At 37.9% G+C, this 21,221-nt stretch overlaps 1 protein-coding gene and 1 long non-coding RNA gene across 15 annotated transcripts in view; one reads left to right on the top strand and one right to left on the bottom strand.

The window, feature by feature from the left end:
* The first annotated feature begins 11 nt into the window (after positions 1 to 11).
* On the top strand, positions 12 to 16,390 carry LOC125104292 (uncharacterized). Of its 2 annotated transcripts, none has more exons than XR_007128635.1 (4): positions 12 to 605; positions 8,581 to 8,731; positions 10,365 to 10,547; positions 16,262 to 16,390. It is a non-coding gene; the product is annotated as an uncharacterized LOC125104292 (long non-coding RNA). The 2 variants fall into 2 exon arrangements; XR_007128634.1 differs by having other exon boundaries at positions 17 to 605; positions 8,607 to 8,731.
* MGA (MAX dimerization protein MGA) overlaps positions 3,712 to 21,221 on the bottom strand; it is a 176,461-nt gene continuing 158,951 nt past the window's right edge. For all 13 annotated transcript variants that reach the window (XM_047736813.1, XM_047736812.1, XM_047736810.1 and 10 more), the window contains 7 exons: positions 18,114 to 18,244; positions 14,292 to 14,343; positions 11,825 to 12,031; positions 10,385 to 10,496; positions 9,871 to 10,101; positions 8,628 to 8,804; positions 3,712 to 7,491 (listed from right to left, as the gene is read on the bottom strand). In XM_047736813.1, coding sequence (XP_047592769.1) covers positions 6,212 to 7,491; positions 8,628 to 8,804; positions 9,871 to 10,101; positions 10,385 to 10,496; positions 11,825 to 12,031; positions 14,292 to 14,343; positions 18,114 to 18,244 — 2,190 coding nt within the window. In that variant the 3' untranslated portion in view covers positions 3,712 to 6,211. The remainder of the gene's footprint in view (positions 7,492 to 8,627; positions 8,805 to 9,870; positions 10,102 to 10,384; positions 10,497 to 11,824; positions 12,032 to 14,291; positions 14,344 to 18,113; positions 18,245 to 21,221) is intronic.

Below are 21,221 nucleotides of genomic sequence, written 5' to 3'. Positions count from 1 at the left end.
CCTGGGCCAAGCTACGGGCTGGTGAGGCGGAGCCGAGGCGAGTGGGTGCGGTCTGTAACCAGGAGGGCGTTCTGAGAGTGGACCAGTAAGGCTTATGGGGGCGGAGCCAATGAAAGGGCCTAGGAAGCGGAGATGGGACTCGAAAACTAAGGGTTTCGCACAGTGCAGTCGCGGGGAGCGCTCCTAAAGGAAGGTCACCAGAACATGGCTTCAGAATTGAGAGAGCCAGCCTTTTATGGTATTACGAGGCCCGGTCCTCCAGAGAAGTGCTCTTCCCAGAGCTTCAGCAAGACGGTAACCACGCCCCCAGGGTGCAGCGGTTGGCATTTGATAGGCCCGGGGGACCTTAGCCTAAACTAACTCCTAGCTTACGATTACAAGGTTGAGGTACAGCTACAAGGCTCTGCGCCCATCGACCCCAAGCGCTGGAATTTAAAGCGGTTAGAATCGTTTCTGCTTGCCGCCTCCCCCGGCGCTTTGACCTACGTGAAAGGATTCCCCTCTTTAGATCGGTAACAAGTGTTTTGAACTGGAGGCAACCTGATTGGCCATGATCGAAAAGGGACAGGAAATGATAGCCACGAACTGAGCTTTAGCTGTGTGAAGTTTAAGTGAATGCTCCTGAGATGCATTTGTTTTCTTTAGGCTCCAATATCCCACCGCACTCTCTCACCTAGTTGACAAGGGCTTTGTTGATCCAGATTTTTACCGTTTTCTTTCAAAATTTACTGTATTCCCTAGTATCGTTACTTTGGCGAGGTCACCGTCAAGCTTGCGTTCACTAGATTTAGTGGTATAGTCTGAACTTTCTAGCTCATTGTGGGGGAGAGGAATGAAGCTCTCCCACAGAAATACTCTTTACATATTACTTCTTTGGTGTCTCAGCCTGTTTGTTTTCTAGAAGCCCTCTGGCGTCATTATTACTTCAAGATGGCCTATGAAAAGGTTAACATAAGCCAAAAGACTTGGGCCCCAGACGAAGTGTACACTGCTATGTTATCTTGTCTCACCCTATCCAAATCTTTCAAACCCCTGGGGGAGATGACGCCTTAGCAAAAGAGATATGTACTTGGGTGTATTATAGCCATGTATTAAAAACAGTATCTGCAAAGCCTACAAGTTGAAACAAAAATCAGGAAAGTCATCTCCTAGACAACCAACTGGCAATAGCTAGGAGAGACATGAGGCTTCCTTCTCTTCCACCACACACTGCAGACATAATGGAACATAAAATGGGATTTTCCATTTATTTCTCAAATCTGAGGAAGGAGGCAAGGGTCAGCCAGAGTATTCAATGGAAAGTTGGTTCCTTCAATTCCTTGCCACTATTTTATCTCTACTGGGGGCAGGGGATAGGGAGAAGAAGGAAGCAAATGTAACACTAGTAAATGGTGCCACCTGCCGTCCTTGCTTGTGTGTTACATGCCCCAGCAACTGCCCACCTCCACCCTCGGTTGTCCCTAAATCTCTCCACATTTTTGTGTCCTCTAGTGGTTTTCTCACATCACTTGTGGCCAAACGAATAGGTTTACAAAGTGTCATTGGTCATTTCCTGTCCAAAGTTAGCCTGGTTTATCCCCTTAGAGAAAATGTTCCCCAAATTACTCTCATCTGAAATTGTAGAGGCAAATCCAAGCTCCTTTCATTGTCTAAAATGATCTGGCTGAAAAACTGAGAACAGTGTAATGAGATATTCTAAGTCTAGAATCTGCGTACTTCCAGTCTAAGGTCAACAAAAACCATGTATTTTTAATTCTTCACCATTTAATCCATTTATTGTCTAGATTACCATGCAGCTTTTCAATATGGGAATAGGCTATAGGCTGTTCCCACGCTTCATGCATTATTTCCTCAGAAAACAGTAATCCTAGGTCTAGTGTGAATAAAAGCGCTATTCCCTTTTCTCCAAACTAATTGCCAACCCACCCTGCAAATGCAGTTGACCCTTATGTAAGTATTTCACCAACCATACACTATTTCACTTTTTATTCTGCCTATGTCCTAAACATACATGGTTGTCATATTCTAAAATGTAGATGTCTAGGAATAGATGCATACAATTTTGCACTGTGTTCATTAGACCAGATTTTTAAATTCACTCTAGGCTTAACAAGCAAAAAGGTGCAATTCTAAGATCCTAGAAAACTAATAGGCTGGAGTAAACATTTGCTCATCAGTTCAAATATTTATTGAGCACCTTCACATGCAAGGCACTGTGGGACAGCTGAGATCAATGCTTGCAGTTGGAAACAGGATGGATCTCAAAACAATGCTTCCAAGACTGCTTTCCTATTTAACATAATCTCTTCTAACAGCAGTTTGCAATGATGTGAGAAATTTAGTAGAGCTTAGATTTGTCTCAAAATACCCAACTCATTCCATGGTTCAGCCTTCTCACCCTCCACATACGCCTCCATCACACCATTACTCAATGCTTATGTACCTCTGTAGAGCAGTTAAAGCATACTTAATATGCTACAAACATGCCTCAGTTCAGAATTTATATCAAATTATTCCCCTTAGTTTTGAAAATGCATTTATTTTTGACTGATCTTTTTCTCCAAATGGTAGTGAGAGTCTGTGTACCTCAGCTTTAATTTTCTCTGTATCCAGCCATTCGTGTTCATGTAAAATTTCATTAGAGATAATACAATAACATGAAGATTTGATGCCCTCACAAGCATTTTCTTTGAAATCAACAATTATGTGCAAGAAAGGTATTGAGATTCTTGGTTATCCATCATTCTCCATGAAAGTACCTGAAAAGGTGCTGCCTACTCTACTCTGTGCATTGTTTTTTAATCTGGGTGGGAGGAACAAGGGTTATCACCGTTTTTCAGACCCATCTTCAAAGTGCATTTACCTCTCTATTCACCTGATCCCATTCAATTATCTTAACCAATATAATTGAGAGAGAGAGAGAGAAAAAAAAAACTACTACTAAACACTGCCCCAAATTATATATGGATTATCTGCTTTTCATCTGTGTTCAAAACATTTTCAAACTTGTTACAGAAGGGCCTGCCAGGTATTTCCTTCATAGTTCTAGGGGGAAAAACCCTGAATTTATTATACATTTACCCAAAGTAATTTGCATGAAGTTTATAATACATACTACACATTTTATGTTATCTTCATCTCAATGTCTGAAGGACCCCTTTAACAAAACTTTTTGTAAATCCTGATACTAATTAGTAAACATGTACTTTGCTTCAAGAACATTTATTGTCCTTAGCCCCTCAGACTGTTTGTCTCCTTATTCTCTAAGGTAACTGGTATACCTTGCACACATTAATATTACGAGGCTAGGCTTTCTTTACTCTAAACTTCTTGACACAAACACTTGCCGTCAATTTGTGTAAAATTTTGAAGTCTCCATGTAAAACATGCTACAATTAGCAAAAATCTCCCCCAAACGGCATATCAGACACTTTGAAAACAGCAAGGAATTCCTATGATAAAACTACTTCAGTGGCACCTCTCTCATAGACTCAGGGCATTAAATTTCTCTGCTCCAACTCAGCACAAACCTCCCAACAAATCCTGCTTTAATTATTATATCTGATTTGTTTCAAGTTTATACATTCTGCCTTCCACTCACCAAACTTGTTCTTACGTTTCTAAAAAAATAAGTCATTTTTCAAAAGCAGAAAAGGAAAGATATATATTTAATATATAAAAGAAAAGGCTAAATCTGACATAATTATATTCTTAAAAACATTCCATTTATTTACAGATGTATAAAAAGGCGAATTATTGGTCTACTGAGATCATGCTTCTTATAGTGTTAGGGTGAGAGCTCACTATCCTCCCAATTCCTCAACTCCTCTCACTCAACTACATCTTTCATAATCATACATGTCATTTTCATAGATCAGTTTCTCCTGGGGTAAGGTTAAAGGGTAGGAATTTTTGGAGATTTGAGATTTCTGTCAAGACTGCAGGACTATTGTAAAGACCGAGCCCTCCAAATTAGCCCTCACAACTTAGTAGTTCTAAGAGGTCTTGAAAACGCCATTATCTTGAGAGTTTGTAAAGACATCTGCAGCCTTCCTTAAACACGTGGAATCATCTCTCATTTCCATCTTTGTACATCTCTCATGTCAACTATCTTCCCATCAAGAACTGATTATTACCTGTTTATCTATTTTCTTCTAAAAAAGGAAACAGTGTTCAGAAGCAGAATGGTCCTTCTTTTCCTGAGGATTATTCAACTCACTTGCCTTCTCCTTGGCTGACCCTCAAAAGCCGTAACAAGAGCCTTGGGAAGTCAGGAGGAAAGGTGAGGATGAGACAAGCAAGTTAATAATGGGAAACTGCGATACCTGGATTAAAGTACTAAGATCTCCAAGGACAATTATTAGCAGGGGAGACAGGCGCTGGACTCCTTGGCTAAGGCATTGAATGAAATCTGCTGGGTGAAGAGGAGTGGGAGGGATAATGAGAAGCTGAGGGGCACTCATTACCTACTTCAAGCTTCTTCAAGAACCTTTAAAGGAGGGAAGGCTGAATGCTGATAAGCAGGTCTAGAAAGGCAAGTAGCACAAAACCAACAATGAATTTGCTCTCACTGTAATTTGCGGAGGAAATTTTCCACGATTTTTCAATCTGCTGATTACCAGAGTTACGAGAAAGGGAACCAACCATGTTAGTACTAATTCACTGGCTAGAACCATTCCAAAGCTGGTCTCACAAACTATGTCTGAAGATATGCTGAGTGGGATTTGGCATAAAGAAGGCAAGGGGTGGGGGGATGCAGAAGAAACAGCATCACCTAGGCACAGCCCAGGCACTGGAAGCTCTTGTGTTAGTGTTTCACAACACAAGCAAATCCTGTCAATGAAGACAGAACAGGGGTTACATTCCAAAATATAATTATTTAAGAAAGGCAAAATGCAGCAGCTAAATCCCAATCTATACATTTTCAGAATAGTGATTCTTGCCCCCAGGAGTTTCCAAGAGACCCCTCAAGTGCACCATGATTATTTACAAACTAGATAGGAAACGTCATTTCTATACTCAATACAAATCTCATCTTCTAGGTTGAAAACTTCAGCCTTTGAGAAATCTATGAAAACAACTATACAAAAATATAAATATCTTTATCTTTACAGGCTGTCAGTCCTTCATACCCTGACAGCTAATGAGTGAAAAAGCTCTACAGATCATTGAATCCATGGTAGCAGATAATAAAAAATATATCTCGTGATTCAAATACTGCCTCATTTCCCTGGTAAAGAGTGCCTACTGTGACTTTCCTTTTCTTTACATCCTGTGCAGGTAATAATGAATGAAACCTTCAAGCACCAGGAGGCTGGTTTGATTTGGGAAACATCCAGCCCCACAATTTTTTGTTTTGGCCACTGTCTCTGGTCTGGGCAGGGAATGCTTTTCATTTTAGCTGTCTTTTGAGTGATGTGATTTGTGAAAAGGGGAGGGCTCCCTCTATGCCTATCTCCAAAATATATATTCCAGGTAGAAATCCCTGGTACTATGAAATGTCTTTTCAACACCCAGACAGTAAGGGAGAACTAGTATTTTCCTTAACATCTCAAAATAATCACCTTAGTATTAAAAGTTAAAAGCATTCCTACTTTACCAGAAGGCTTGGATTTATAATTCTGATTGAAAAAATAAGGGAATGGAAGCTACTTGGGAAAAAGAAGAGAAAATTTTGCTGAATGACACAAAGTGTTTCACTTTGGTATTCCATGGTACCCATCCTCTCTCCCACTACTCTTAAAACACCAACTAAAAACTATCTCTTCTGGATCCCTTTGCACAAGTGCATCACATTCCTTGGATTTCAGACTTAAACCACTTAAAACAACAGCTATCCACTACAGTTCAGCCCATAGCAACTCCAAAGTCTCAAGCAGCTTTTAATCTGGGAGGGAAGAACTAGGAACCACTATGGACCTAGAGTCTTGTTATGAATTCCTTAGGTAAGAGGGGCACCTCGTGTTCAGTAATGGATCACATCTTCTTAGAGAGGATGAGGAGACCCAGCACCACAAGTGAGGTAACACATTTTAACATGATCAGAATTTCATAGTAGTTATTTCTAATACCGAGGTCAGCACCCTACCCCTCTTTCTCTACCATCCATCCACTGCATCAAAGTCAAGGATCACAGTTCCATGACACAAAGATGCCTATAGAGAAAGGAGGTTTCCCTCATAGCCTGGCTTCTGCCTGAGGACAAGTAACTTCATTTCCCTGCAGAACTTGGTGAGGCCCCAGAGTTGCCCAATTTGGCCACAACAGGTGCCAGTGTAGGCATCACCTTGCTCTCCCGGCATTCCTGGTCATTCCCTGTTAAGTTCATTTTGTGTCCAACTGATCCAACTTTGGCAGCTACAGGTGCCAAACAAGGCATCACTTTGAGACTCTGACCATCTGCATCACTAGAGGGATTAGCTACTTTTAAACCTAGAGGTGCCAATTTTGGCATAGGCCTCCACAAAGTATCTGTGGTGCTGCTGTTTTCTAGGCCAGCCTTCATGTGTAGGAGAGGAGGCGAGGACACACTTTCAGGCTCTGCAGGGACACCAGAAGTACTCTTCCCTCCATCACTGGCTTTCCTGTGGGGAAGGAGGGAATCCTTTATCTCAGAGTCAATAACAATCTTAAGGACATCTGGCTCAGAGGCTGGTTCAACAAGTTGTTTCTCATTCTCAGAAAAGTCATCATCTTCCAAGTGCAAGAGGAGAGGACTGACAGAGTCACTCTCCCCTTGTACATCAGGTAACTCTTTCAAACCAGTTCCCAAGTGGCCAACCTGGAAAGTTGCTCGGTTCCCAGGAGGAAGCTTACTGATAAAAGCCCGTCGAGCATCCCCTGTGAACTCCGTATCCACAGAGGTGGGCAGTTCAGCCAGGCTAACAGAGTCATCATTTAGCTGCTGATTAAGAAAGGCAATCTCATTGAGCAAAGAAGTCAGTGTCTCATCAGTATCATCCTCATCTTCCATGTTAGTTAGCAGTTCACTGGGATCCAGCGCTGCTTCCTCTATAGCAGATGCTACCTTTCTCAGTTCCATCTCTATACTTGAGTCTTTGAGATCTTTCATCTTCAATTTATGAAACGTAGACTCCTTTGGCTTCGGTTTCTCCCGTCTAGATTCACACTCTTTCCATTTATACTGAATACCTCTCATTTCACCAGAAATCTTTTTGGGTAAGAACTCTTGTGCTTCTTGCATACTGGAAACATCAACTATCTGTGGAAAACCAGAATCTTTATTTGCCAGAAAAACTGGTGTTGGACCCAATGCCATTCTGCCTTCTCTATGGTTGCTTCTGGAAGAGATTCTACCCGAACCTTCAAAGGAGTTATCTTCATTCCTGATAGTACTTTTCAGGTGGTCAGATGGCTTGCCATCAGGAACTTCATGAGAATATTTGCTGCCACCCATATCTACCAAACCTCCCTCTGTGGCCAATGATGTCACATTTACAATTCTTGGCATCATAAATAAGTCGTCATTTTCTGGGGGAGGGAAAAAAAAATTCATTTAGATCTACAGTGGTAAGCATCCCTCTCTCGTTCATACCCAATGACCAGAGTTCTGAGAGATTTAGTAGTCAAAATTCGCCAGTTTACTTTTTTACTTTTTAAATTTTTTTTTTTTTAAGATTTTATTATTTTAGAGAGAGAGAGCGCGCACTCAGGATGAACGGCAGGCAGGGGGAGAGGGAAAAGCAGGCTCCAGGGAGCCCGATGCAATGCAGGGCTCAGTATCAGGACCCTGGGATCATGACCTGAGTCGAAGGCAGACAGTTAAGTGACTGAGCCACCCTGGTGTCCCTCACCAGTTTACTTTTATAAGAAGATGAAATATTAGCTCTTCAAATTATGAACCTAGCTTAACAAGAAAACAGGTAAAATCTAACCAAAGGATTCTTTAACAGTGTTTAAAGTCTTATTTAATTATTTTATAGAAATGCTCCCCAGTTTATTTTTTTATTCTGAGGCAAACTTGTATCTTGATTCTGTTCACCCAATTAACTGCTACTCTGAGGGTAAAATGAAGCCCTAGAGGCAGGACTGTAAAACAAAAGGTGACCCCTCCAGAAAGGGTTTAGCAGTTACTAGTACTCGTAAAGATACTCTTTTACCTTAATAGAAATTTAGGTGCCTAGAACCTAAATCATCAAACTGAGACTTCCTTTTCAATTCTACTCCTTATCCCCAAAAGGGAGTGGTGCTCAAACTGAATCAGGCTACTAAAGTAGAAGTGCACCATCTCAGATTATAACACAAAATAATAAATATTTATCAACACCAAAACCTAAAACAATGACTCTTCATCTTCCTTTTACTTTATCTTTTCATGTTTTTCCTACTTAGAAATAACTAAAAATCACAAAACAGTTCCCAATCCCAAGTTTAAAAAAAAAAAATCAATAGAGCCAAACATGTTATAAAAAGAGGGTCAATTCTTTCCAAGGAAAATGCAAATATAAGAGATCTTTATCATTACAGAACACATTCAAAAGCTTTCTCTGTCACAATGGTACCAGGGTAACTCCTTTTGTTTGCTGTTAGTGTTTTTTTGTTTTTGTTTTTTTTAACCAGGAGTAACTCTTTCTCCCTACCCAAAGAAGACAACACCTACAACATACCTGATTGAGCCATAGCACTGGTGGCAACTTGAGGCTTCAGATCCGCTTCCAAGAGAGCAGGAGAAACAGTTACCACTGGTCCTGAGAATAAAGGACCCTTCAAGGTGAGCAACTGCCCTTGCGGAGTCATCACAATGTTAGCAGAGGTGTGTGGAGTGTTAGAGGGTGAGGTATTTTCTGTTAAGGAAAATCAGAAGTAAGTTAAGGATAAAAGATCTTCAATTACGCTAATATAACCTAGGAGTCTAGGAGATATCCCTAAAACCGCACTCGACTTAAAAGGCAAGAAGTAAATTTCAAATTTGGTTAGGGACCCTCAACTTGGAATTTACTTCCTGAACCACTTTTCACTGCATAATGGGTTACCTGTACACTGATTCTCCTAAGGGACAGAACTTATGTTGAGGAAAACTCAACATGCAACTGCTTTTTCATTGGAATGGTTCCAACAGTCCTGATAGTGAATCTAGATGAAGGCAAGCATAATTCTATCCTCAGGCTTGCTTTTCTTATACACCTCTATCAAAGTACAAGTTTCTAGCCCTTAAACTTTGTTTTTCCATCTATGAAATGAGGTGGACTAGACTTAAATGATCATTAAAATTCTTTGTTAGCAAAGTTAAAACTACCTCATTTTAGTATCTCTCAGTACTTTCCTAGATTTCCTGGTTCACACACTGGGCAACGCAAAGAGTAAAAGAGGAAATACTATTCTCTTAATGATATAAACAAGTAATATAAAAGCAGAATAGCCTCATTTCCAAAATCAAGATAGGAGAGAACAGTAACTTAAAACCAATTTACTTTGTTCCTTAATAGCAATTCACTGATAAGCAATTGGATAAATATGGAGTATAACTCAACAAAATTAAACTTTTTAAAAATTCCAATTTATTTGTCTCAGTAAGACAATTCAACTCAGGAACAAAAACTGCAGGGAAATCAAGAGTTTGGATATAAAGTATGAAAGGATGGCAGCTTAAAAAAAATGTTCATTGAAACATTAGGATAACATGACTGCTATCAAAAGCAGGTCTTACATGTTACCATAACTGGTAACTTCTTAAGATTTCCTTGAGTATATAAAGCTAGAAACTAAAATCTAATGTAGTTAATATTCTTTTTATAAAACCTACCTTTAATTCATTTAATTAAATCTAAAATTACAGACAAGAGATGACTCACTCCACTGAACTAAATGATATTCACCTATATTAAGGAAGGCAAAAAATGTCCCTCCTACCTGTGGCCTGGTCTCTTTTTCTGGAAAGAATCAAAGGTTTCCCCTTCCTGTTATTTATAAACATCTGTCCAAGATCTACAGATGATGCAGATCCTTCCTGCTGTTTGCTAGTTCTGGGAGACACATCAAACTCATCTGATCCCATCTTCTTTTTTCTTTTTTGTGCCTCTAGTGCTTGTTGTTTTGCATAAATATACTCCAGCTTCTTCAGGACCACTTCTTCTGTCTTACCTATAGGTTGATAGGGAATAAATTGTCACTCTTTATAAGACCCCATATAATAATGAGAAATAGAGTCAACTGAAATCCAGTTGATTTAACTATATTCCCCAAAACTATGGAAGGCAAGAGTAATTATAATCCAGAGGAAACATCCCACCCATTCAAAAGGTTAATGTTAGCTCTGGAAACCAAGCCATAAACTAAGAAGTATCTGAAATGTCTACTGAGGATTTCTCCTCACTAAAGATGTTGTATTATACTCTTTTTACCAGGTATCATTCACGTATCTCACCTGAAAGAGATGATACTTTCCGTATCAAAATATTCCGTTTTCGAGTCAGAAGATTTTTCTGTCCTATCAACTTGTCTGCCTGATCTGTTAGTCCCTGAATTTCACTGAATGCCTAAAAACAAAAAATTAATATGTGAATACATTTGCTCTTTCCTATAAACAGGTAAGGCCTACACAATTTCCTCAATGAAAAAAATTTAATCTAATACTTTACAGAAAACTTTATGTCATTTAAAACAATTCTTAATGCTTAAGAAATTGCTTTGTTAAACTGTAAGAGGCTATACTTATATAAGTATACTTATACTTCTAAGGAACATGACTATTTCCAAAGGGCATCACTGAGTGTTTCATAGGTGTTTCTACTACTACAAGGAGATACAAAACATTTTACTTTGCTTAGATATTAATAATCCACTTTAAAATCAGCACCTAGTAAGTAAAATCTGGTTGCAGTAATTATGTTCTAGACAGACGTGAGTGCTTGCCTTGTACTCCTCCAACTTCTACTTAGAAGCAATTTAAATGAAATTACTGTAGATATTTCAGATTTCCTTTTAAAATGACTGGCAACTGTTTTTAAAAACTGTTAAAATATCACCTATGTGGACCACCTGGGTGGCTCAGTCAGTTAAGCATCTGCCTTCTGCTCAGGTCATGGTTCCAGGGCAGGCTCCCTGCTCAGCAGTGAACCTGCTTCTCTTTCTGCCTGCTTGTCCTCTCTCTCTCTCTCTCTCTCTCACTCACACACAAATAAATAAAATATTTTAAAAATCAGAAACATTTAAAGTATCTATCTATCTATCTATATATCACTTATGTTGTGCTTTTCACCATGGTAAACTATTCTAAGGCCACCTGAGTGGTGTAGTCGGTTAACCTATTCGACTCTTAGTTTCAGGTTAGGCTGTGATCTCAGGGTCCTGAGAACAAACCCCATGTCAGGCTCTGGCTTCAGCACAGAGTGTGCTTAAGACACTCTCTCCCTCTATCCCTCCCCACTGCTTGCTCTTGCTCACTTGCTCTCTAAAATAAACAAACCTAAAAATAAATAAAATAAATAAAATGACAGGCAACTGTTAAAACTATGTTAAAATAGCTCTTATGTTGTGCTTTTCACTGTGATAAATCATCCTAAATGCTATGGAGAACACCAACGTAAAGAGATTATGGTAAGTAGAGCTAACCAGAGTTTCTGACTTAATCTGAAGTTAGTTTGGCTGGTTACGAACTTGACTTTAGATGACAAACAGCTCTGACTCAACACTAGGGCTATTCCCCTTAAGAGATTTGTTGGGTGTTCACTAGTCCATATTCAAATGTTAAATACAAGCTCTACTTCAATCCCCTCTTAGGGTGAGGATTCTCTTTCTCATAGTATGTCTAGAAGATTCTCTTAGTCAAATTGTCATTTGTGGGTCATTTATAGATGACACTTACCCTAGTGAGAATGAGACTTTTGGAAACCTTGGAAGAATGAAGCAATCCCAATGTGATCTTCAATTTCTCAAAGAGATCCCTCATTTCACCACGCCGGCGACGCTCATTGGCAGTGTGTGTCCGGCGATAATAAGCAAAAGCTTCTGCTTCTTTTTGTAGTTTTTCACTCCAGTAATCAGGCTTCAGTTTTAGAGGAATTGGTGGAGCCTATCCAAACAAAAGATTACCACCTGATTATCTCTCATTCGTACTGGCCCTCTACCTCCATCCCGAATGGCAATGTTCCATACTACATACTAGATATCTACTGTTTTCTATCTGTCTATTTTAATAACCTCTTAATGCTGGTCATCTTACTATCAGTCTATCCTTCCTCCAAATCTGGTAACCAACAGTATAAATCACTTCGCAGCTCAAATTCAGTGGTTCTCAAATGAGGAAGACTTTGAAGAGGGAAATCTAAAAAGAACTTACCCGTGTAATTTATTATTAAAACTTGTTTTTATGACAAAAATCACATGAAAAATTTCAACAAAATCTTAATTTGTGGAAAACAGGTTTAAAATTTTTTTCTTAAATGCTTTAAGATCTTTTACAATTTGGTAAAGGATCAACTGCCTCTCTTCCTAAATCACCATTCTCTCCAACCATTCTCAGGTGCTAGAAGTTTCCAAAACGCACTACGCAATCTCACACCACCCTGCCATTACAAACTGTTGCCTGAACCTATCCCTCCCATCCTATCCTCCAAAACTTAACATTTAAAAGTCATACTTTGCATTTCTTCAGGAAAGTCTTTCTTGACCCTTAGTATGCCTTAGGCTTCTTTCTCTTACTCTCACTTTTTAAAAATTATTTACTAAAAAAAAATATATATATAATAATAGATGCACATAGGGTTTTAAATATAAATATCTGAAGAGCTTTTAATGAAAACCAACTGTTCCCTACATTTGTACCTGGATCCTTAAAAACAACCACTTCCTGATTCTTTTAGAGGCTTCTTCTGGTTCTTAAATCTATATTCTAAGTAAAAAAACAGTAATACAGTTTATACTTCTCCATTTTCAATGCTATCTACTTCCTGCTATGCAGAAGATTTAGCTCACACCACTCTAACATCTCACATTCTTCCTAATATAGACACGTCAATAATTCTAATTCTTCTATTGATCCCTTTGCAACCTGAATATAATTCTACATCAATCTTCCATTTCATCAACACAGTATCTCTCTGTAAAATGAGGACATCAGCACTCGTATCCTTCATTTCTTCTTCCCTCTTTCACCTACCAATTTGTTCTTTGTACTTACACACTTTTTAAGACTGCAAGTAAGTCTTCCACACTTTATTCACAGATTATGAAAGCTTGAAAAAATCATTAACAATGGCTACCTTAAATCAAGACAATGTGTATACTACTCATACAAAGTGAGTCATAATTATATTTCCTGTCTTCTATAGTTTCTTGGTTTTGTGTTTTTTCCCTCTGATGTTTCTAACTGCTTTCTGACACTGGAGGCCTTTATCTAACCCTGATAGTATCCCAAAACCCTTATATAAAATCACTGTCTTTCTAAAGTCAAACTCATTGTGCATTAGTATGGGAAAAGAAAAGATACAAGATACAAAATTATCAAGTTTAAATATAATAAGACACTACAAATGATTTGCACATAATAATTAGGGTACAAACAGTGGCTTGTGTACATAAGGTATTATGAAAATTCTTACATCTGAAAAATGTCTTAGGATGAATGAAAAAATATGGTGATATATGCAAAATGATTACAATCATGTAAATATGTACCACCCAAAACGAGATCAAACTCCAACTAATCACCCAGTGGTTTTTAAAAAGGCTTGAATACCACTCTCCACCTCAAACCCATATCCATCACTGTTTTATATTACTTAAACTAAAAACAGAGAATCAAGTGGAAAAATGGTTTAAACAACTAAACTCTCTTCCACGCTTAGCCTAAGGGGGGAGAAATAAAAAACCTTGCTTAATTACGGTGCTATGACATCATACACTCAAATACATCAAGAAAAGCAAAGAGGGCTCATAATTTAGTGGCTCCTTGAATTTCTAGCCATCATTCAGAGAATAATTTTTTTAATTCACTGAAAATAATGAGCCTAGACAAGAAAGAATGCCAGCCTTTTTTCACATCATACAGTTAGAGTACAGGATTAGTTTTCAAATAAGCACATCAATTTTCATCAACTCTGTACCCATTTTAATTCTTCTAAAATATTCTATTTAGTAGTAGAGAGTTAAGAAAGGAAAAAAAGCACTTCAATAGTATAATTTCATGAAGGAAAAAAAAAAACTAATTATATTAACTCACTGGCAAAAATAGCCCTGAAAAGTCATAGCTAATAGAGGAATGTTATTTCAAACTGTAATGACAAATGTTATCAATTTAATTGAGTAATTGCCATTAAATATATTGTAAATACCTTTCGACTCCTTTCAGCAGCTTTTTCATCTGCAGAGATATGGGTACGGCACCTAGGTAAAGACAATATTTTCCAATGTCTTACTGAAATTCAATAACCCAGGACCTATTTCACTGAACAAAGCCATCCCAAACTGTTTGAAAGTATAACCAGCTTCTTTTTGTCAAGTTCTGATGATATGGGGCATTATGATTTATTTCAACAGTATGCCTTATCCTCTAAGTATTCAAATAGTCCCTAAAACTGCAAATTACTTTTTCAACCATGAAATTATTTCATATATACAACCTGTTTAAACAAATTATACAATGAACATCTGGGTGTCTACCATTCAGCTCAAGAAATAAAACATCTCAAATATACAGGAAATCTTTTTTCCATTTCAAATTTTTATTTAAATTCTATTTAGTTAACATTCAGTGAAGTACCAGTTTGAGGAGAATTCAGTAACTCATCACTTACATACAACACCCAGTGCTCATCGTATCAAATGCCCTCCTTAAATACCTATCACCCATCTAGCCCACCCCCTCCCGCCCCGCCTCCTGCTGCCCGGCCCACGGCTCAGTATGTTCTCTAAGAGTCTCTTAGGTTTTCCTCTTTCCTCCCCCCACCATATGTTCATCTGTTTTGTTTCTTAAATCCCACACATGAAGGAAATCATATGGTATTTGTCTTTCTCGGACATATTTCGCTTAGCAAAATACACTCTAGCTCCATGCATGTGGTTGTAGATGGCAAGATTTCATTCTTTTTGATGGCTGAAGAATATTCCACTATGTGTGGAATACCACCACACACATCTTCTTTATCCATTCATCAAAAAAATACAGCCCACCCAATCACATTTCCTTCCTCTCTTCTTTCTTGTAGGTGAACACTCTCAAAATGAGAGGTTTTTTTTTTTTTAAAGATTTATTTATTTTGAAAGAGGGGGTAGAGAGCAAGCATGAATGGAAAGGAGGGGCTGAGGGAGACGGACAATCTCAAGCAGCCTCAGCAATGAGTGCAGAGCCAAATGTGAGGCTCGATCTCGTGACCCTGAGATCATGACCTGAGCTGGAGGCTTAACCGACTGAGGCACCTGGGTGCCCCCAAAATGAGTTTTTACCTTGCATATCTATGCGGTTTTACTAGGAATGTACATATCCCTAAATAGAAAATACTGGGTAGCACTTTAAACATTATATATTATGGTATATCTTCATCTGATTTCACTCAACATTACATCTGAGGTATTGATAGACACAGTTCTAGTTCAATCATTTTAACTGCTATATAATGTTCCCTAAGCATGAAGTTTACACAATTTATTTTTCAGAATTCTAATAATTGTTTAGGTTGCGTCCCAATTTTCTCAATGGCAAACAATGTTGCAATGTATAGTCCCATACATGGCCCCTTGTACCTATGTGTGAACTTTTCCAGGTTATATATACCTAAGAGTAGAATTGCTGGTTAGAAGGAAGATGTGGAAGTCAACTTCAGTCATATCACACTACTCTCCAAAATGGTTTTAACAATTTACACTCCCACCTGCAGTATGTTCCAACTGCTCCACAATTAGACACAACAGTACTATGAGAAATCACAACTTTTGCCAATCTTATGGATGTAAACTAATGAAGTCACTGTGGTTTAATCTGTATATCCCTAAATACTTGTGAGGTTAAACAAATTTGTATGTGTTTACCAGACGTCCAGGTTTCCTCTTCTGTGACTTGCCTATGATATCCATTATATACTTACCTATCCCCTCATCTTTTTCTTACTGACTTAAAAAATTATTTTATATCATTGATACTAATCCTTTGTCAAACATGTACTGCAAATATTTTCCTTATACTATTAATTTGCCTTTCACGGTTTTCATGGTGTAGTAAGAGAAATTTTTAAATGTTTAACAATCTGTTCCTTTGCAATCTGTCCTCTTTCTGTGTTGGTTATTCTTGACCCTTTTATTGTTCCAGCCCATTAAGATGGTATCTTTCCACACAAATGTAGTGATCCAAAGGGGCACGTGTACCCGAATGTTTACAGCAGCAATGTCCACAATAGCCAAACTACGGAATGAACCTAGATGTCCATCAACAGATGAATGGATAAAGAAAATGTGGTGTATATATACAATGGAATACTATGCAGCTATCAAAAGAAATGAAACCTTGACATTTGCGACGACGTGGATGGAACTAGAGGGTATTATGCTTAGCGAAATAAGTGAATCAGAGAAAGACAATTATCATATGATCTCCCTGATATGAGGAAGTTGAAATGCAATGTGGGGGGTTTGGGGGGCAGGAAAAGAATAAATGAAACAAGATGGGATTGGGAAGGAGACAAACCATAAGAGACTCTTAATCTCACAAAACAAACTGAGGGTTGCTGGCGGGGAGGGAGGGAGAGGGGTGGTGGGGTTATGGACAATGGGGAAGGTATATCCTATGGTGAGTACTGTGAAGTGTGTAAACCTGGTGATTCACAGATCTGTACCCCTGGGGCTAATAATACATTATATGTTAATTTAAAAATTAAAAATTAAAACAAATTTAAAAAGATGGTATCTTTCCATTTATTGAATTGATCTTCAATGTCCTACAGTAATTTTATAAAAATCTTACACAGCTTTTGTTAATAATCCCAAATAATGTTTTTTTCTGTTATTATAAATGGTATTTTTTTTTTTTTAAAGATTTTATTTATTTGTCAGAGAGAGAGGGAGAGAGAGCGAGCACAGGCAGACAGAATGGCAGGCAGAGGCAGAGGGAGAAGCAGGCTCCCCGCCAAGCAAGGAGCCCGATGTGGGACTCGATCCCAGGACGATGGGATCATGACCTGAGCCGAAGGCAGCTGCTTAACCAACTGAGCCACCCAGGCGTCCCTAAATGGTATTTTTTAATTTGTTGCTATTGTTCAGAAAAATCAACTTTAGTATAATCAACATAATCCAGCGATACTGCTAACCTTAAGTCTAATTAATTACATTGTTAAAAGATTTAAACTCTTTCGACCTTAACCAATAGGCAGCTGAAATAGCCTCCAAATAGCTCTGGAATGAAGAAAATTATTAGACCTATGTCCCCATCCTGAGACTTTCTCAGCATCATCAGGGATGAAGAATTACTCTTTCTGAACTCATTACTCTTTTACATGGTGGTTAAAAAGATAACAGGAAAAGCACATCTGGCACAAAATAAGGACTTCTATCTTATTTCCATCAATCTCTCACACCCCAATCCCTAAAAATTACAAGGTTTACTAACACAGAAAATGGAATAAATTTTCCTGAACATACTCTATTTTCATCTCATCTGAACACATAAAAATTTCCCAACTGTATCTCACCTGTTAACCAATAAAGTAACCAAATTCAGAATTTAATGCCTATTCTTAAAAGATAAAGGAACTAACTTCTGTTGAGTAGTCCACTTTTGTGTCAGTTACCCTAGTCACATACATTATCTTATAGAATACTTCAAATTAAGGGCATTTTCCTCATTTCACAGCTAAAGAATCTAAGACTCAGATTAAAGACTTGCCCGAGGTTAAACAGCTACAAACAGAACTACTATTTTACTACCCATGTGTCAGGCTCCAAAAGCATAGGTTATTCACATTCACACATGGTCTTCTAGCAATAACCAAGGCAAGTTAATTACCTCTGAATTCCAGCTCCCCTCCACCTACTAATCAGAAAAAAGCTAGAGGAATAAAGAAACTAGGTCAGTTATCCAGAGCTCTTCAACAGAACATTTAATTTTGTTTATGGTAACAAAACAACGATAACAAAAAACAAAAATCCAAAGACAAATTAAGACTTACGGCTGTTTAAAAGTCTGTGTTTGGGCAGCTGTGGTCTTCACGTGGGAAACATTAATTTCCTCAGAGAGCTCTTCTACAGTCTCAATGTCCACCTGTTCCTCATCATCCTCAATGTATTCTACACAGTTATTCTGAAATAAAGCAATCCAACAGTAAATAAAGTATTGGGAAACAAACATACCTAAATTTCCAACCAAATACTCCCTTTATAAAACCAACCAGGGCCAAACATTGATTTTAAACCATAAATACTGATGATCCCAAACTTGTTTTTCATAAGAAGGAATGAGTTAGAAGATAACATATGGTTAAGAGCTAACAACCAAGCACTACATTAAAAATCATAGATACATACTGAACAGACATCACTAGAGTCCCCAGAGGGCTGTATATGCTTCAGTGTTATTTCTAGTGGACAAAATTCAGGTACAAATATATTAAAGCTTCATAAATCTTAAGATTAAATAGCAGCGAAGTAAAATTTCGTGAATGGTAGGGGGAAAGGAGAAAAATTCAGGTTCTACTTTACGAGTGCTTCATGGCTAACCCCTTATCACATACCCACAAAAATGCACTCAAGGAAAATATGAAAACAGAATAGAGCCCAGAGTCAGTCTTCTAAGCCTCTTAATCGCACACAAGGAGAGCTTCTGAGGAATTTCAGATACCAAAAAAGCCCAAACTTACTGTACTTTACTGTACAGTTAAAAAAAAAAAAAAAAAAGTTGGGCTGCCCAGGTGGGCTCAGTCGATTTAGCAATCAACTCCTGATTTCAGCTTAAGTCATGGTCTCAGGGGTGTGAGATCGAGCCCCACATTGGGCTCCACGCTCCGCTCGGAGTCCGCTGATCCCTCTCCCTCTGCTCCTCCTCCACTCATGCCCGTGCATGTGCATGCACATTCTAACACAAATTTTTTTTTAAAAAGTCAATCAGTGAGCATTTATTGAGCACCTGTCATGGAAACTCACTGTATTATTTTATGTTAACAGCAGAATATAGAAATCATGGAATATGTAGATATACTTAAGTCCACCTTTAAAAGTGGTGTTTACTATGCCAGAAACTAAACTGGAAATATGTTATCTGTTTATAACAGTACTATACCTGAGAGGCATAACTTAAAATGAAGCATCCCAATCACCTTATTAATTCTGTTTAAACTTTATGGGAAAATTACTTACCCCCATGAATTATAGGTTCCATAAGGCTGACAGACACTAAATGCAAGCCATCAATTATGGTCCCCAATTCAAACAATGTCTATTAAACAATGTGAGCAATATATATTAACTCTAGGAAGCTAAATCAAAAAAGTTGACACAATCTAACTAGTAGACAGAATCTAAAGAGTCTGAATTATAATGTAGGTAAGATGCTTTATGGTGTTTAAACTGAAGAATGTCTGCCTACAGCATGGCTTTAACTGAAGGCTTTATAAATAATATCCAATAAACTTCACAATGGAAGATTAAAGAGGCTACTCACTACTTTCCTTAAACTATTCCAGTATAACGCTAATCACATGCACAAAAATATTCTATGTGTTGGACAGGTACAGAAATACAGTGCAGAATTTAGATTTTACAGATCATTTACTATAATGCCTATACTTTTAAAAAGGTTTCTGTACCTTATATGGCAGATTCCCTATTAGGAAATCCAATCCCTTGATTAAGACACTTTAAAGCTTCTGTTAAGTCAGTTCTACTGAGAGCAACAGTTTTCACTGGTTTTAAGGTTGGACTGTCTTTGGTCTGATGCTTACCCAGGCTGACTTACAATGGGAGATTTCGTAAAAAGCACAAGAAGATCTTGCAATCTAACTCTTAAACTCAATGAATTCAGATTCTTCAGCTACCCATAGGTTATCTGTCCTCAAAAACGATGAGGCTACAAATAGAATATAAGGCAAATGTATATAGAATCCTCTAATAGTAGAGCTAGATCCTCGTTTTACAAATGAGACAACCGAGGTAAAGAAATAACCAACACAGGAACATTAGAATACTTAAACATTTTTGAGTTTTAAAATACTAATCTTCCTGTTCTATTTTATCTGTATAAGGCAGTTAGGCATTTACAGAGAAGGACCAGGTAACACAGAGACTGAATCTCATGAAGTGAGATTCTAAAAAACCAACTGCATGATGATCACCTCAGAGGGCCATATTATCTGCTCCTAGTGAGAGGGACAGGATTTAGATTTAGGGGCACCCTCCAGGCAGCTGGCTACAATCTCCTTATGTTTTACATCAAACCCCACTGTCAGGCGTCAGCATACGAGAGCCTGCCATCTGTTTTTGTAAATACAAGTTTTACTGGAGCACAGCCACACTCTTTCACTTAAACTATTGTTTATGGCTGCTTTCATGCTGTAACAGCAACCAGTTACCAACAACAAGCCATCCAGCCTACAAAGTCTAAAATGTTAACAATCCAGCCCTTTACAGAAAAAGTGTGTCCAACTCCTGCCCTATATGCTTCTCACTTAGATAGGGTTACAATCTTAAGTAGGAAGTCTAGAAAAATGGCTTCAGAAAAAATGTTTGTAAAAATTATAAAAGTCATATTACAAAGAAAGATGACCAAAGTTTAGAACATAAACTCTAGAAACTATTTAATTTCAGGAAATACTTTAAAAGCAACTTAGGGCAGGGTGATAATAAAATATTAAATGGTATTTTCCATTTTTCTCCAAAAAGAGAAACATTTCTCTAAATGTAAGCAGTAAGTTCTCTAGTTTTAAGTTTACCCATTCCCTGTTCTTTATGTAGCTACCAGACAGGCTTCACACAGAAAATGTCAAAAACAAAACAAAAAAACCAAAACCAACAAAAAACCTGAGCACAAATAGGAGCAGGAGTTTCAGGCTTTTTTTTTTTTTTTTTAAACCTAACTTGAAAGTACTCTCAAACATCTATCCCCCAAAGGCATAAGCCAGCCTTTCCATTATAGCAGGTATGTCTCAAAGAACAATATAAGCTCAATAAATGTTACTTGACTGACATAGCCTAAAAACTATGAAGTCATTTAATCATGATCTAAACCTAGGCATCCAAATCAATGTATCAAGTCTTAGTGATCTTCTGCAAAAGCTACTGTCTCT

The sequence above is a fragment of the Lutra lutra genome, chromosome 7 (genome assembly GCF_902655055.1).
Source record: "Lutra lutra chromosome 7, mLutLut1.2, whole genome shotgun sequence".
NCBI classification, from domain to species: domain Eukaryota; kingdom Metazoa; phylum Chordata; class Mammalia; order Carnivora; family Mustelidae; genus Lutra; species Lutra lutra.
Note: the sequence above shows the minus strand (reverse complement) of the source record. Positions and strands in the feature narration are given on the sequence as shown.